The sequence below is a fragment of the Astatotilapia calliptera genome, chromosome 3, assembly GCF_964374335.1.
Source record: "Astatotilapia calliptera chromosome 3, fAstCal68.1, whole genome shotgun sequence".
Lineage (NCBI taxonomy): Eukaryota > Metazoa > Chordata > Actinopteri > Cichliformes > Cichlidae > Astatotilapia > Astatotilapia calliptera.
The window spans coordinates 49,526,311-49,543,792 of NC_137424.1; the positions used below are offsets into that span (position 1 = coordinate 49,526,311).

At 37.8% G+C, this 17,482-nt stretch overlaps 1 protein-coding gene across 2 annotated transcripts in view; it reads right to left on the bottom strand.

Moving 5' to 3' along the window:
* Positions 1-1,942: 1,942 nt before the first annotated feature.
* LOC113019114 (cerebellin-1) overlaps positions 1,943-17,482 on the bottom strand; it is an 81,334-nt gene continuing 65,794 nt past the window's right edge. For both annotated transcript variants that reach the window (XM_080298508.1, XM_026162638.2), the window contains exons 3-4: positions 5,224-5,343; positions 1,943-2,475 (exon numbers count right to left, since the gene is read on the bottom strand). In XM_080298508.1, the coding sequence (XP_080154634.1) occupies positions 2,278-2,475; positions 5,224-5,343 (318 nt within the window). In that variant the 3' untranslated portion in view covers positions 1,943-2,277. The remainder of the gene's footprint in view (positions 2,476-5,223; positions 5,344-17,482) is intronic.

Consider the following 17,482-nt stretch of genomic DNA (forward strand, 5'->3'; position numbering starts at 1 on the left):
TGATTCTTGTATATTTTATATTCTGAGGTTAGGATTCTGTCCCTAGTTTTGGTTATTACAGTATAGTTGTGATCCCTCCGTTTATACTGGTATCTTAAGTCTTAGTTTTGTATTTCTGTTATCATTTCTGTTACCATGTTACCATGCCTCCCCTGTCTGTAGGGGGCACTGCTGTTTTTTTTGTTCAGTGATTCAGCCCAATCACTGATGTATAGCCATGTCTTTTGTAATCTACATCAGTAATTGTACTTTAGCTGTGGTGGTGTTTTTATGAATGTTCCCTGTCACATTTTCTGTGTTTGTCTTTAACTTTGAAGAGTTTATCTCGCTTTTGGAACCAAAGTCTTCACTTCATGTTGTTTTTGTACTCCAGACACGACTCTCTAAAGTGCTAACACAGGCCTCTGCTGTGCACCGGGACGTTGACACTAATAGGTTGTGAAGGTCCAGTGTGAACTCAGCAGGCTCCTGGCAATGGTTTCATTTTCTACTGCCAGCCCTCCATCTGTCACCGGATCCACCGCTGAGAGGTGCACTGTCGCTGTGCGCACTGTGCGTCAGAGGGAGCGACGAATACAGACAGAAATTCATGTATAATTTATGACTTTTACAAAAAAAGCTGCAGTTTTCATGACTGAACACCTTTTCTATGTGAGAAAAGTACCTGCATTTTTTATGGGCATAGTAAAACTCTCAATAGTACAATATCTCTTACCTTCAGGACAGCTCTTGGGACAAACAGCAGGGAGGCCTGCTATTTTCAGAACAACCTTCTGTTTGTACAGAGCGATTTATAGAGCATATGTAAAGTGTGATAGAGGGTGTTTGGGGGCCACAATTGTGTCAGCATTTAACTAAGGACATATGTGGTAAGCAAAATGCAGCCTTTGTGAAGAAAAGGGAAACAGTATGTTCATTAAATAAACGGAAGAACGGTTAACAAGCTTGTATGGGCCTCTGTTTGTTTGAATAATAATTATGGATAATTATGGATATTATAACTGGAAAGCTAAACGAGTTGATGTAGTCTACCTGTAACTTCTAAATAAAAAAGTAAGCTTATCAGTTTCACAGCTTCCTTTGAGTCACATCAGTATTTTTTTTCTGTAACTCAAGCTAGCTGTAGCTAGCTGCTCTAAGGCCTCACCTGTGCTAATTCGAGTCACTGAGCTGGACATCTCAATGTCTACTTTTGGAGTATTTTTTTATGGAAATATCTGACTCATAGCTTGGTATGCATCACTTTCACTTCTGGTATTATATAGAATACATATTATTATATGGATATATAGCACTAATTAGCATATGCCTGAGTGAAAGCTACAATCTCTATGGTCCTTGATTCAAAAACTTGTTTTAGCAGTAAGAACTTAAAGATCTGTACAATTGGCCATTATATTTTTCATCCATTCTGTTGCAGATTTGTGCTTTCAATTGTTTTTAGATGAGCCAGTTTGAGGCTAGCTTTAGCTGTCAGACAGATAGCCTCACATTTGACTTGAGGGTAATTTGGTATACAGAGGAGTTCATGGCCGTGTGAGTGACTGCACGGTGCCCTGGTTGAATAAAAGAATGAAGTCAGTGTTAGCCAATGAGTGTGCTGTTTCTCAGTCAAATATGCGTATTGCTCACATCCCATTTCAAAACACAAAGAACATTGAAAAGCTTCAGACTGGATTTTCACAAAACATCTAATCTTTGTATGTCTGCTAGCTAGCAAGCTTGCATACTGCTAACTTTGCCCAAATTTGTCAATCCTCTTTATTATAGCAGTCTGTATACTTAAGACAACAATGAAGTGCTACACTGAACATTTTAATGAAAGTGAAGTATCTTGGATCATATTCTCCTTCGTACCTTTCTGAGATAAAGCATTTTAACTGGCAAGCTAGCACTGAAAATATTAATTTGTTAGTGCTAATAGATTGATGCAGTCAGTAGACACAATTATTTTCTTTATTGGCCATTTCTTATTTCATGCATTAAAAGGAAAACTGCAAGCAACCACAGACTAATGACAGAAAAACACACAATAAGCCATAAAAATGCAATGGAAATGGAAAATACATCCAAGATTATTTGGTGCAAGGTGAATTCACCAATTCATCGATACACATCAAGATGCGTCAGTGCAGTTCAATGTATCAGTTAATTCCTCTTCCTTCGTGTTGATGGCTGTGAAAGTAACAAAGAACTCTTTATGTAACACCCGCCCTCCCCTCCACACCTGTGACTATGGTCAGAACACCAGCTCTCATAATCCTACCTCAGTCAACCCTACAACGGGAACACCAGAAACCCAGAGAAGGTGGAGTACTTCCACCCTCCCATTAGGTTCCCCCGCTCCAGTTTGAGGTAAGCCTTGTCCCCCCTCTCCATAATCACCAGACCCGCATTGGTGGCAGCTTCCCTGGTCACATCCTGGTCGCCTGCGAAGGCTGAGATCACAGGCCAGCCATTGAGAACCAAACTCACCTGGGAAAGCAGGATGTAAGATTTGTACGGAAAGTTTGGTTAGAAGACAGTGTTTGGTTACAGTACATACAGTATCCTGTATGTACTGTATCCTAAAACCTCCACATCAGTGCTGGTACAGGAGTAGAAGAAGTAAAAACTGAATGAAATCACATTCAGAAACTCTTCCTCTGTATAATCTGTGAATTATTCTCTCTGCACTGATATCATTAAAATAGCAGTAAGAAGTAAAACTGCACTCATGTTCTCAACTCTGGAGGCAGAGGCACAAAGTTCAATGTGATGTGTACAACTGCGACTTCATTTTTGTCGTACAGCGCAATCGCGAAAGTGAGGATAGCGTCCATAAATGGACGATTAGAAGTAAAGCTACACAGGGAAACAACCAGCTCCACTGAAATAACACTGAGATGACTGTAAATTCATTCACAGATATTAAGTCAGGGGACTGAGGCTGTTTGTGGTGAAAGATATTATTTTTAGTTATAGTTGTATTTTAACCTCCTAGGACCTGGCATCCAGATATGTGGACATCACATTTTGGGTTATTTAGATCAAAATACTCAATTTTGCTCTACAAGGGCCTGATATCCACTTAAGAGGACATTATACTGCTACTGTTCTATCAAAATTTTAAACGAATATCCTCATATGTGGCTCTCATTTTTCTTAGAAACAAAAATCAGGTAAAAAGAAAAATCTGGTAATTCTTTGTTTTTCCATTCATCGGGTCCCAATCAGCCCAAATATCAAAGAGAAATTAACAGAGGTGGGACCAAGTCATTGTTTTGCAAGTCTCAAGTAAGTCTCAAGTCTTTATCCTCAAGTCTCAAGTCAAGTCTCAAGTAATGTCAGGCAAGTCAGAGTCGAGTCTCAAGTCACTGGTGTAAAAGTCCGAGTCAAGTCACAAGTCTGAAACTTTGAATTTCAAGTCCTTTCGAGTCTTTAAAAAAAACAAACGAAAAAATAATGTTGCAGTTATGCTAAATGTAAATATTAGACCATGTAATTTTAAAATCTGTGTTTTTCTCAACACATACAAAATAGTGAACTTAGAAAATATACACAAATTGTGAAATTGCACCTCTTTAAAATGCAGCTCAATTAAACCTAGCTCCAAGAATAATTTTCACCGACAGTTCTGAGATAAGCTGCATGTTATTCTTGGATGCGGTTGTAGGACCAGCTTTAAAATCGCATGACAAAAATATCATACACATAAAAAAAAACTGTATCACCAACGTAGCCTGGAAAACATTTGCTAGTTAGATGAAGTCAGCTATCTCATCGTAGCATATTTATATGCATATTTATAATCATACGGTTCTTGGAGTGAGTGCATACACTCATGAAGTTTAGTAACTTCAGGTCACTGCAACAAGCCCAGGTACAGTTTACCGACGGATGGGTGCAGGACCTTGAAATGCACCGTGTAGAACGAAAGACCATCGTACATATCATAAGTTTACCAGTCTCACAAATCGTCGTCATAAATACACATTCGTTAACCGTTTATTAATATAACCTTTGAGCTCAACGGTAATTAATTAGTAGTGGAAATAATTTCTGGTAGCATCACAGAAATGTAGCAGTGACAATAATACTGTATGCTGTAATCGTACTGGGCAATTAGTGATACAAAAAACCTGTTTTATCCTGTGAATAAAAGTATATGTTTTTGTCAATGTACCATAATAACAGAAGCGAAACGCAATATTGTGTCAGGATAATTTACTATTTATGCACAATAAATAAAGGAGCATAGCGCGACAATTTCTGTTCAGCGCCAGACTTGCTTGTAACCTATATCACCAATTATGTTAAGAAAAATGACGCATTAACTACAACAGCAGACTGACCTTTGTGTAAATGCTTGGAGCAGACTAACCTGTGAGCTGGAGTGTTCTGGGACGTTATATTTGATCTTTGAATGGCTGCAATCCAGTCGCCTCTTTGTTACTTCGGAAACATGGCTCGAACAATTTCTCTTCCACGACGTAATCCAATAACAACCGATCTCTTTACCCGTCGGCTTCCCGTGGCTGTCATGCGACCGGCTATTGCAGTTAATAATACAACAGCTTCTTGACATTTTTGTGTTTCTTTTTATCGCTGTGTGACTGATTTTAATTGAAAGCCTGCGTGCGCTAGTACCGCTTGCCACGAGTTCCCAGAATCCTTTGCGGTTCTACCCGTGAATGACGTCACATTTTCAATCTCTATATAATATGCGTGTTAAATTTTATATTTGGGGTAAAATATCAAGTCTTTTCAAGTAAACCGGTTCAAGTCCAATTCAAGTCCCAAGTCATTGGTGTAAAAGTCCAAGTCAAGTCACAAGTCTTAGAACATTTTTTCAAGTCAAGTCTAAAGTCATAAAATTAATGACTCGAGTCTGACTCGAGTCCAAGTCATGTGACTCGAGTCCACACCTCTGGAAATTAAAAATGCATGCAGTGGAAGAGTTCAGGTCTTAGGAGGTTAAAGGAACACAACCTTTAGTGGCCTTGTGAATGAGTGCATGTAAAACAGAATCAGGTATGTTTGGACGCTGATGCAGTTTTGATGATTGTGTCTATACATCAGTAGAATCTGGTACTGTGTGGACATCACAGAAGAACCAGACTTTAGCACCTCTCTGTCTGTTGTTAATTCACAAACCTTAGAACAGCAATAAGTCTAACTTTTCTTTGAGAAACAAACAGATCCGTTCAGTGTTACGTGACGCTTTTACATTTTTGTTCTTACTTGTATCGTCTGCCGGTTGTAAACTTTGACAACATGAAAGCTGAAACTGTAGACTCCTTTTCTGGGTGCCACAAAGATGCTTGTTGCTGGATCGAAATGGCTGCCAACGTTCACTATGATCTAAGAAGGAAAAGAGAGAAGCAAAGAGTTTCACAAATTCAACCAACCAACTAGCCACAAATGTGTAATCCATAATCTTTCACTGAGCCTCCACTGTGGTTTATTATTCTTATTTTTCTGACCTAAATTTTTCTAATGTTTCTCTTTTACAAGAAAGTTGGTCTGCTCGTCCTCGCAGGAGAACAAGAAAAGGAGGGAGAGAACTGGCAGTGAGTCACTCCGTCGTAATAATGCTTTTCTGTGAAGGCCTTTTTTCTGTTTGTACAGTGTGATCAGTAACTGGGGACTTTGATGGCAATAAATCAAGTTTAGTAACAGCAGAAGAGGCTGTATCTATAAATGGCGATGGCAGTCTGTTCTGGTTATTATAAAACTGGCTGGTTGGTCAGTTCACCACATTGGTTTCTCAGTAAACTGTCTATGCATGAGATTTTCTCACAGACATCAATGCTCCTCTTTTATCGACTGTTTCTTGTAGTCTTATTTGAGAGTCCTGAAAGTCATGCAAACTGTAACTTGCAAAATTTGCCTGCTGACCTGCTATTTCTATGTATATGGATAGAGGTCTTTAGTGTAGTGGTTTACCTAACAAGCTGGAGACAAAATTAAAACGACAAGGTTGAGATGGTTTGGACTTGTGCAGAGGAGGGATAGGGGACAAAGGGAATGAATATGGGGAAAGGGAAGCCCACAGAGGAGGTTCGTGGGTGTAGTGAAGGAGGACACGCAGAGGGTTGGTGTGACAGAGGAGGATGGTAAGGATGGAGTGAGATGGAGACAGAGGAGGAGACAGATGATCCACTGTAGTGATCCCTAAACGGAGCAGCCAAAAGAAGAATGGCCTGCATTTGTATAGCGCCTTTCTAGTCCCTAAGGACCCCAAAGCACTTCACGCTACATTCAGTCATTCACCCATTCACACACAGATGGCAAGCCACACTGTAGCCACAGCTGCCCTGGGGCGCACTGACAGAGGCGAGGCTGCCGGACACTGGCTCCACCGGGCCCTCTGACCACCACCAGTAGGCAAACGTGGGGTTAGTATCTTGCCCAAGGATATTTGGCATGCAGTCAGGAGGGAGCCTGGGATCAAACCACCAACCTTCTGATTAGTGGCTGACTTGCTCTGCCACCTGAGCTACAGCCACCCCAGAAGGAGGTTTACATCTAACAAGCCAGAAATCTCAGTTTGATCCTGGGTGGAGACACAAATCTCTTTGTGGTTACATCAGGAAGTGCATCTGGTGTAAAAATCTGCCAAATCAAACATGCAGAGCTATCTGCTGTGGTGGCTCCTTGCAAATAATGGAGCTGACGTAGATTCTACACAGAGGTTTTTAGTTTTTAGTTGGGACCTATTGTCCCAGGTTTGCAGTTTATTTATATTTTTACTTTTTTATTCCACTATGAAAATTCACCTGTGCACAAAGGGACATAAGCTCAGAGGCTGAATGACCTACACATACATTTATTTATTTATTTATTTATTTATTTAAATTGATTAATTTAGGGGGTTTAGAAATACACTTTATCTTTTACTTATTTAAAAGCTTCCTCAGTTTTAAGTTGGAAATTTTGAAACAAAGATAATCTGGTCTGGTATACAAATGTGTCGTCAGTGGTTTCCATCTTTCTGTGTCCAAACAAATGCATGTTTCCTTTGCGCTGTTTCCTTGTGTGATGCTTATTTAATATTTGCATTAATTTCTGTATCATTCCTTTTTGGTTGTTTCCTGTCTTACTTTGAAAGTTTGTTTTCTTTCCTCTCCTGTGTTAGTTGTGTGGATGCTTTAAGCATCCACACTATTGAGTTCCTGTTTCTCTTTATTCTTTATTATTGTGTGGATGCTTTAAGCATCCACACTATTGAGTTCCTGTTTCTCTTTATTCTTTATTATTATTGTGTGGATGCCTTAATAGGCATCCACACTATTGAGTTCCTGTTTCTCTTTATTCTTTATTATTCCGGGTGTTTCCGTACACTTTTTGCCGTGGATCTACTTCCACAATTTTTGTGCTATTTTCACCGTTCAAACTCTAAACTGTTCTGCTCTTTCTGCTAATGCCGGCTATGACTTTTGGTGTTTATTACTATTATACTTTTTAAAATATTACACTTTTTTCCTTTAATTTGTCCCATTGAAATGAATGGGAAACTTCCACAATTCTGCTAAAACTTTCTTGTCTTTGAAACTTAACTACTGCCTCATACTTTCACCTAGAAACTTCATTCAAACTTTAAAATGTTCTCAAATGATTTGGCTATTCCTGTATGATTCAGCTTTTTCAGATCTTCTACCGTTTTAATCTTATCCCTCTTTGAGTTTTCAGTTGCAAAATTGTGATTTTTCAGAAAATACATGCGTTGCTATGGTTGCTATGCAATTAACTCAGAGGGGACAGTGAAACTGTTTGAATTTTCTCTTCATGTCCAAACAACTTCTTGCTACTCGCTCAATTTCCACTCAAGCCCCACACATTATACATCAAAACGTAGGTATTTTTGCTGGCTTTCAGAAAATGTCACTATCATTGTTGTGGGACTTATAGATTTTTTGCAAATCTCCTCAGAGTAACACAAAGTCAGAAAACTCTCCATATAAACTCAATGGAGAGTTTGTTCAAAATCACCGCTGGATTTCTCTAATGAGAGGCATTTTCAAATTGTCATATCTCCTTAACGAAGCGAAGTTAAGACATGAGGCTTGTCCCCGTATATGTTCAGACACTCCTGACGCTCACAATTCAAGAATTTCTTTCTCACCTATTACCGTTCTGAAATGAGTTGGACTTGTTTGAGGGTAGGAAATTTGTCCCTCGCTCAGATTTCATCAGATTTCAATCTCTGGAAATGAACCACTTTTTTCTCTCGTCATATCTTTTTGATGGATTTCCACAGAGCCCTGAAAATTTCCATGACTGTTCACCAAAGCCTGCTGTTTCTTACGGTGAAAGAATGATTTTGATGCTCCATATAGATTTTGAGTTACCAAAGGTTGTTTGAGCGCAAGTCAAGGCAGTTTTTGCTTCGCCTCTACTCAGTTACAGTGTATTACAAGTCATATATCTTTAATAATTTATGTTTTATCTCTGAATTATGAAGACCTGAAGATTCCCCCATCTCTTCTGAATAAAACGATGCCTGAATGACCGTTCTAGCCTCTACGGTTAGGAAATTATGGCCATTTGTTCGAGGGGAATCCTGAATGTCAGAAATACACTGAAGAAAACTCACACCTCTCTCTGTGTCTGTGTGTGTAAGGGCTGACTACAGCAGGTGCAGCTAATTTAACTGACCTTCATATACCAAGCCCAGACTCTCCACAGCTCCTGTTCCCTTTACTCTCTGTGTATGTGTGTCTGTGTATCAATATTTCTCCTATGTTTAGGTATTACTCCTCAATCATAGTATTTCTGCTAAAGCAAAGTACTTCTACTACATCTTAGTACTTCTGCTAAATCATAGTATTTCTGCTAATTCATAGTATTTTTGCAAAATCATGGTATTTGTGCAAAATCATGGTTTTGGGGCCAAATATTTCTGTTATTTTATAATATATGTGCTGAATATATTATATGTGCAAAATCATAGTATTTATCCCAAATTATAGTATTTATGCCAAATTACAGTATTTCTGCTAAAACGCAGAAATAGTACCTTTTAGCAGGAATTTCTACCAAAAGATAGTACTTCTGCTAAATCAGAGTATTTCTGCTAAACCAGAGTATTCCTGCCAAATCATAGTATTTGTACTGAAACATGGTACTTCTGCCCAATCATAGTATTTGTACTAAATCATAGTACTTGTGCCAAATCATAGTATTTATACCCAATCAAAGTATTTCTGCTAAATCATAGCATTTGTGCCAAATCATGGTATTTGTGCAAAAACATAGTATGTCTGCAAAACCATAGTATATCTCTTATGTTATAGTATTACTACTAAGTCATAGTATTTCTGCCAAATCATAGTATTTGTGCCAAAGCATCGTATTTGTATAGAGTCATAGTATTTCTTCTAAGTCATAGTATTTCAATCAAATCTCAGTAGTTGTTGTTAAAACGCAGTATTATTGCCAAATCATAGTATTTGTACCCAATCTTAGTATTTCTGCTAAATCATAGCATTTGTTCCAAATCATGGTATTTGTGAAAAAACATAGTATGTCTGCAAAACCATAGTATATCTCTTATGTTATAGAATTACTACTAAGGCATAGTATTTCTGCCAAATCATAGTATTTGTACTAAATCATAGTACTTGTGCCAAATCATAGTACAGCAAAATCTCCAGTGTTAAATTAACACTGGAGAGTGTCTATATGGGTCCACACCTCTGAGTGTTAAATACAACACTGTTGAGTGTTAAATTAACACTTTTCACAGTGTTATATGTTTAAAAGTAACCTAGTCAGTTTTGAAGATTAACAATGACTAACACTGAGCAGTGCTGATTTTCTAACACTGGAAAATAACTCAAAATGTTAGAAATATTCCAGTGTTAGAAAATCAGCACTGCTCAGTGTTAGCCATTGTTAATCTTCAAAACTGACTAGGTTACTTTTAAACATATAACACTGTGAAAAGTGTTAATTTAACACTCAACAGTGTTGTATTTAACACTCAGAGGTGTGGACCCATATAGACACTCTCCAGTGTTAATTTAACACTAGAGATTTTGCTGTGTATTTGTTGCACATCATAGTATTGGAACCAAAACACAGTATTTGTGCCAAAGCATCGTATTTGTATGGAGTAATAGTATTTCTTCAAAATCATAGTATTTCAATCAAATCTCAGTAGTTGTGTTAAAATGCAGTATTATTGCCAAATCATAGTATTTGTACCCAATCATAGTATTTTGGCCAAATTGTGGTATTTGTGCCCAATTAATAATTCTGTTATGTTATAGTATTACTACTAAGTCGTAGAATATCTGTTATGTTATAGTGTATCTGCGGAATATAGTATGTGTGCCAAATCGTAGTATTTATACCAAATCACAGTATTTATGCTAAAACATAGTATTTCTGCCATATTGTGGTATTTGTGCAAGAACATTGAACTGTTATGTTATAGTATTACTACTAAGTCATAGTATTTCTGCCAAATCATAGTATTTGTGTGAATTTGTATACTGTAATATCACTGTAGTATGTAGTGGCTAAGTAGGGGGTGTTTACAGTGTAAATAGGTCATCTCTTGTGTTGGAGTGCCCTCTTGTGGCGCCTTTTGGGTAGTGCCTTAGTAAACGTGAACCCTGTAAGAAGTGGTATCAGACTGATTTGTAGTGGAGGAATTTGTTGCCAGTTTTCTTAATCATAGAAACCACACCATATCACCTCTCCACATCCTCCTACTGTATGCCATGCCTCCCTGTACCATCCATCTGACCGCCAATAAACTCCACCTGTGGTAATCTAATCCCTGGATGTCAGCCTCTCCTTCTGACCGAGGATAGTTACTATTGCAGCACCACCCAGCATTAAACTGACGTACACCATTCTGTACAATAGTATTTGTGCTAAAAAGTAGTATTTCTGCCAAATCATAGTATTACTGCTATTTCATACTATTTAAGCGAAATTACAGTGTTTCTGCAAAAACATGTTTGAGGGGTGGAAATCTGTCCTCCTCTCATTTTTCAAACTCCGAAAATTAAGCCATTTCTTCTCTCGTCATATCTCCGCGACAGAGATACAAAGAGCTATGTAAATCGCAGTCAAAGTACACCAAAGTCCGCTGATTCACCCAGTGCAAGAATTATGCTTCTATCCCACCTAGTTTTTGAGTACAAATTTATACACTATCACAGACCGGTAATTCATATTGATAATTTATTACAATTCTGCAAAGTTTTATGATTTTAGCAGCTTTTCTAATATGGACCTCAGATTCTTGTTAACAGTCTATGGCAGAAATACATACAAGTACACAGCCTGATGAAGCAGACAGAAGCAGTACCTCTGATTGGTTCAGCATTTTCACCTCTTTTCAGCACAAATCTCAGCCTCTTCTGCTGTTTTCATTAGAATTGTAAGCTTTTCCACCTTTCTTCAGTTACGTGAGAACCAGTTTGGCTCAATGAGTAGCTGAAAAATATCAGCCTCTTCTGCTGTTTTAGCAGGATTTCAGAGTTCAGCTTTTTCACTTGTTTTAAGCAAAAATTTCAGTTTCTTTACCTCATTTCACAACAAAGTTCTTCCTCTTCACCTCTTTTCTGCTAATTTGAGCTTCTGCTCCACAGTGCACATTGTCCCTCTCATCATATCTTTGCTTGTGACCAGAACTCATTTGGCTCAGAGGGTAGGGCATCTGCCGTGAGACCCGGTGGCAGAGGTTTGAATCCTACCTGTGACAGTTGCTACACATGTTCCCTGCTTGCATGCGCTCTGCTTTCTTGTGTGTCACTGCTCTCCAGTGTGTCATTACACATACAGCCATCTTCAGCAAGCACTTCTGCTTCTACACCTCTTTTCAGCTCATCTTTTTGCTTCTTTGCCTCTTTTCAGCAGAAATTCTTCTGATTCACCTCTTTTCTGCCAAATGTTTAGCTTTTTCACCTCTTATCAGCACAATTCTAAGCAGCTTCTGCTAATTTCACCACAATTGTCACTCTCTCCACCTCTTCTTTGTGTGAATGAGTTTGGTGCAGTGAGGTGAATCGCCGCCTTTAGACCAGAAGGGCCAGGTTCAAATCCTGCTTAGGGCAATGATTTTTGTTTTGTTTTTTCAACTTTTTCAGCTTTTTTCAGCAGACATCTTCAGCGTTAAGGCATCCACACAGCATTTTCGCAGGAAATGCAAATTTTTCTAGTTGTGTGGATGCTTAAGCATCCACACTATTGAGTTCCTGTTTCTCTTTATTCTTTATTATTATTATTATTATTGTGTGGATGCTTTAAGCATCCACACTATTGAGTTCCTGTTTCTCTTTATTCTTTATACTTTATTATTATTATTATTCCAGTTGCTTCCGTACACTTTTTGGCACTTAACTACTTCCACAATTTTCAGCCGATTTTCACCGTTCAAATTTTAAACTATTCTGCTATTTTTGCTCTTTCTTGCTATGATTTTTTGCTATTTTTAACTATTATACTTTTTAAAATATTCCACTTTTTTCCTTTAATTTGTCCCATTGAAATGAATGGGAAACTTCTGCAATTCTGCTAAAATTTGCTTGTTTTTGAAACTTAACTACTTCCTCATATTTTCACCTAGAACAACCATTCAAACTTTAAAATGTTCACAAATTATTGGGCTATTCAGGTATGATTCAGCTTTTTCAAATGTTTTACTGTTTTACTTTTATGCCTCTTAAAGTTTTGAGTTGCAAAATTGTGATTTTTCACAAAATACATGCGTTGTTATGGTTGCTATGCTCTTGGCTTCCAGTGTGCCACTGAAGGTTTTGCAATTTTCACTTCATGTCCGAACAACTTCTTGCTACTTGCTCAATTTTCACTCAATTTCCACAAATTATACATCAAAACGTAGGTATTTTTGCTGGCTTTCAGAAAATGTCACTATCATTGTTGTGGGATTTATAGAATTTTTGCAAATCTCCTCAGACCAACACAAGGTCTCAAAACTCTCCATATAAAGTCAATGGAGAGCTTGTTCAAAATCATCGCTGGATTTCTATAATGAGAGGCATATTCGAATCGTCATATCTCCTTAACGAAGCGACTTTAAGACATGAGGCTTGTCCCGGTATATCTTCAGACACTCCTGACGCTCACAATTCAAGAATTTCTTTCTCACCTATTACCGTTCTGAAATGAGTTGGACTTGTTTGAGGGTAGGAAATTCGTCCTTCGCTCAGATTTCTTCAGATTTCAAACTGTGGAAATGAACCACTTTTTTCTCTCGTCATAACTTTTTGTTGGATTTCCACAGAGACCTGAAAATTTCCATGACTGTTCACCAACGCCTGCTGTCTCTTACGGTGAAAGAATGATATCGATACTCCAAATAGATTTAGAGTTAGAAAGCGTTGTTTGAGGGCAAGTCAAGGCAGTTTTTGCTTCGCTCTGCTCAGTTATGGTGCATTAGAAGTCTAATATCTTTAATAATTCATATTTTAATGATAAATTGTTAACACTGGAAGATTCCCCCATCTCTTCTGAACAAAACGGTGTAAGAATGACCGCTCTAGCCCCTACGGTTAGGAAATTATGGTCATTTGTTTGAGGGGAGTCCTCACTATGAGAAATAGGCTGCAATAATCCTGTGCCTCTCTGTGCTGAAAAGATGCACCTGTTTTGGCGGGAAAACGTAAACAGCCACTCTGATTGGTGGATTTAAATTCGGCAGCTCTCTCCCTCTCTCTCTGTGTGTGTGTGTGTGTGTGTGTGTGTGTGTGTGTGTGTGTGTGTGTGTGTGTGTTTAGTGGGAGAGAGAGGACCCTGCCCTTATTTGGCAGCATGTCATTGTAGGATTTAAATTGAACATAGTTAGACTGGTTGACTGGATTAGAGCCTGTGTTTGTGTGTCCCTCTGTGCATTTGTGTTTCAATATGCCTCCATATTTGTAATTTTGTAAGTTATTACTATTCTGCTAAATCATACTATTTCTGCTTTTCATAAGATTTGTGCCTAATATAGTATTTCTGCTAAATTATAGTATTTATTCTTTTTATAAGATTTGTGCCTAACATAGTATTTCTGCTAAATTATAGTATTTCTGCTTTTTATACTATTTGTGCCTAATATAGTATTTCTGCTTTTTATAAGATTTGTGCCTAATATAGTATTTCTGCTTTTTATAGGATTTGTACCTAATATAGTATTTCTGCTTTTTATAGTATTTGTGCTAAAACATAGTATTTCTACTAAATGTAGTATTTATGCTTAATCATAGTATTTCTATATATTTCTGCCAGGTCCCCAGGCAGCCAATCCTCTGTGAGGACTGAGAAATTCAAATTTTCAAATCAGGGCCTGCACAGCTTCCCAGCCAATCATATATGTGTCCTGAGGCATTCAAATTTGCATATTGGGGCCTTCATGGCTTCTAAGCCAGCCAATCATATCTGAGGGCTGAGGAATTCAAATCCACAAATCAGGGCCTGCACGGCTTCCCAGCCAGCCAATCATATATGTGGTCTCAGGCATTCATATTTGCATATTGGGGAATTCGTGGCTTCTAAGTCAACAAGTCATCCATGTCATATATCTCTAAAAATTCACATTTTAATGATAAATTGTTAACACTGGAAGATTCCCCCATCTCTTCTGAACAAAACGGTGTAAGAATGACCGCTCTAGCCCCTACAGTTTGGAAATTATGGTCATTTGTTTGAGGGGAGTCCTCACTATGAGAAATAGGCTGCAATAATCCTGTGCCTCTCTGTGCTGCGTGTGTAAAAAGATGCACATGTTTTGGCGGGAAAAAGTACACAGGCTCTCTGATTGGTGGATTCAAATTCAGCAGCTCCCAGGCTGACCTAGAAACTTACTTCTCTCTCCCTGTGCATTTTTTTGCTGATTTTTTCATTTAACAAGTATATTTGAGGGACCCTCAGCATGTTCAGCATTTTTTCAGCTGTCCATTTTGCTTTTCCAATTTTTCTGTTTAACTTATTACTATTGTGCTAAATCACACTATTTCTGCTATTTTATAAGATTTGTGCCTAATATAGTATTTCTGCTAAATTACAGTATTTCTGCTTTTTATACTATTTGTGCTAAAACATAGTATTTCTACTAAATGTAGTATTTATGCTTAATCATACTATTTCTGCTTTTTATGGGATTTGTGCCTAATATAGTATTTCTGCTTTTTATAGGATTTTTGCTCAAACATAGTATTTATACTAAATGTAGTGTTTATGCTTAATCATCCTATTTCTGCTTTTTATAGGATTTGTGCTTAATATAGTATTTCTGCTAAATTATAGTATTTCTGCTTTCTATAGTATTTGTGCTAAAATATAGTATTTTTACTAAATGTAGTATTTATGCTTAATCATAGTATTTCTATATATTTCTGCCAGGTCCCCAGGCAGCCAATCCTCTGTGAGGACTTAGACATTCAAATTTTCAAATCAGGGCCTGCACGGTTTCCCAGCCAATCATATATGTGTCCTGAGGCATTCAAATTTGCATATTGGGGCCTTCATGGCTTCTAAGCCAGCCAATCATATCAGGGCTGAGGAATTCAAATCCACAAATCAGGGCCTGCACGGCTTCCCAGCCAGCCAATCATGTATGTGGGCTCCAGGTATTCAAATTTGCATATTGGGGAATTCGTGGCTTCTAAGTCAACAAGTCATCCATGTCATATATCTCTAAAAATTCATATTTTAATGATAAATTGTCAACACTTGAAGATTCCCCCATCTCTTCTGAACAAAACGGTGTAAGAATGACCCTTCTAGCCCCTACGGTTAGGAAATTACGGTCATTTGTTTGAGGGGAGTCGTCACTATGAGAAATAGACTGCAAAAATCCTGTGTGTCTCTGTGCTGCGTGTGTAAACAGAAGCACCTGTTTTGGCGGGAAAGAGTGCACAGCCTCTCTGATTGGTGGATTCAAATTCAGCTGCTCCCAGGCTGACCTAGAAACTTACTTCTCTCTCCCTGTGTGTGTGTGTGTGTGTGTGTGTGTGTGTGTGTGTGTGTGTGTGTGTGTGTGTGTGTGTGTGTGTGTGTGTGACAGAGAGAGCGAGAGAGAGAGAAAGGCTTTTTTAATGGGATGACCTCATTCTAAGCTTCAAATTCAATATATTTAGACTGGTTGACTGAATTGGATCTTGTGTGTGTGTCTCTCTGTGCATGTGTGTTTCCTTATGTGTACATATTTCTGATTGTGTGGCTGTTATATATTTTTTTTGCTGATTTTTTTCATTTAACAAGTATATTTGAGGGACCCTCAGCATGTTCAGCATTTTTTTAGCTGTCCATTTTGCTTTTCCGATTTTTCTGTTTAACTTATTACTATTGTGCTAAATCATACTATTTCTGCTTTTAATAGGATTTGTGCTTAATATAGTATTTCTGCTTTTTATAGGATTTGTGCTTAATATAGTATTTCTGCTAAATGTAGTATTTATGCTTAATCATACTATTTCTATATATTTCTGCCAGGCAGCCAATCCTCTGTGAGGACTCAGACACATATCACATATCAGGGCCTGCACGGCCTCCCAGCCAGCCAATCATATCTGAGGTTTTCCGTTTCCTCTCTCGTCATATCTCAGCGACGGATGTACATAGAGCAATGAAAATCGCAGTCAAAGTACACCAAAGTCCGCTGATTCACCCAGTACAAGAAATATGCTTCTAGTCCACCTAGGTTTTGAGTTACACAACGTTTTGTAACTCCAAAAAACGGCGTTTTTCGCCTCTCGCCGCGATCTAATTCTGACTCCTCATTACCCTGTTTTTCAAAACGGCTCCTCTCTTTCCCAGTGGCGCAGTTGGTAATGACATGGGTCTGCAAGCCAAAGATCGTGGGTTCGATTCCACCTTGGTCAACATGTTTTTTTCCCTACAAATTAATACACTGTCACAGACCAGTAATTCATATTCATCATTTATTACAATTCTGCAAACTTTTATGATTTTACCAGCTTTTCTAATATGGACCTCACATTCTTGTTAAGACTCCATGGCACAAATACTCTTCCCTTTAGGCTCTGTGTATGTGTGTGTGTATCAATATGTCTCCCATTTTAAAGTATTAGTCCTCCATAATTGTATTTCTGGTAAATCACAGTATTCCTGCTATGTTGTACTATTTTTCTAAATCATAATGTTTCTGTAATGTTTATGTATTTTTGGCTAAATATATTCTTTCTGTTATCTTATACTATTTCTCCTAAATTCTTGTATTTTTGAGAAGTTATCATGTTTCTGGTAAGTTACAATATTTCTGTTAAGTTCTGCTATGCTATTGTATTTCTGCCAAGTATTATGTTTCCTCTAAGATATTGCAGTTCTGCTAAGTTATTCCATTTTAGCAAAGTTCCTTTGCTTCTGCAAAGTTTTTACAATTTCTGCAACTTTTCAGCTTTTTCAGCTAGTTTTAGCAGACAGCTTCAGCTTTAAAGCAATTCAGAATTCATGATTACAACCAATATGTAGTAGAATAAAAGAAACAAATGTGCAATGAACATATCAGGAGTCGCTG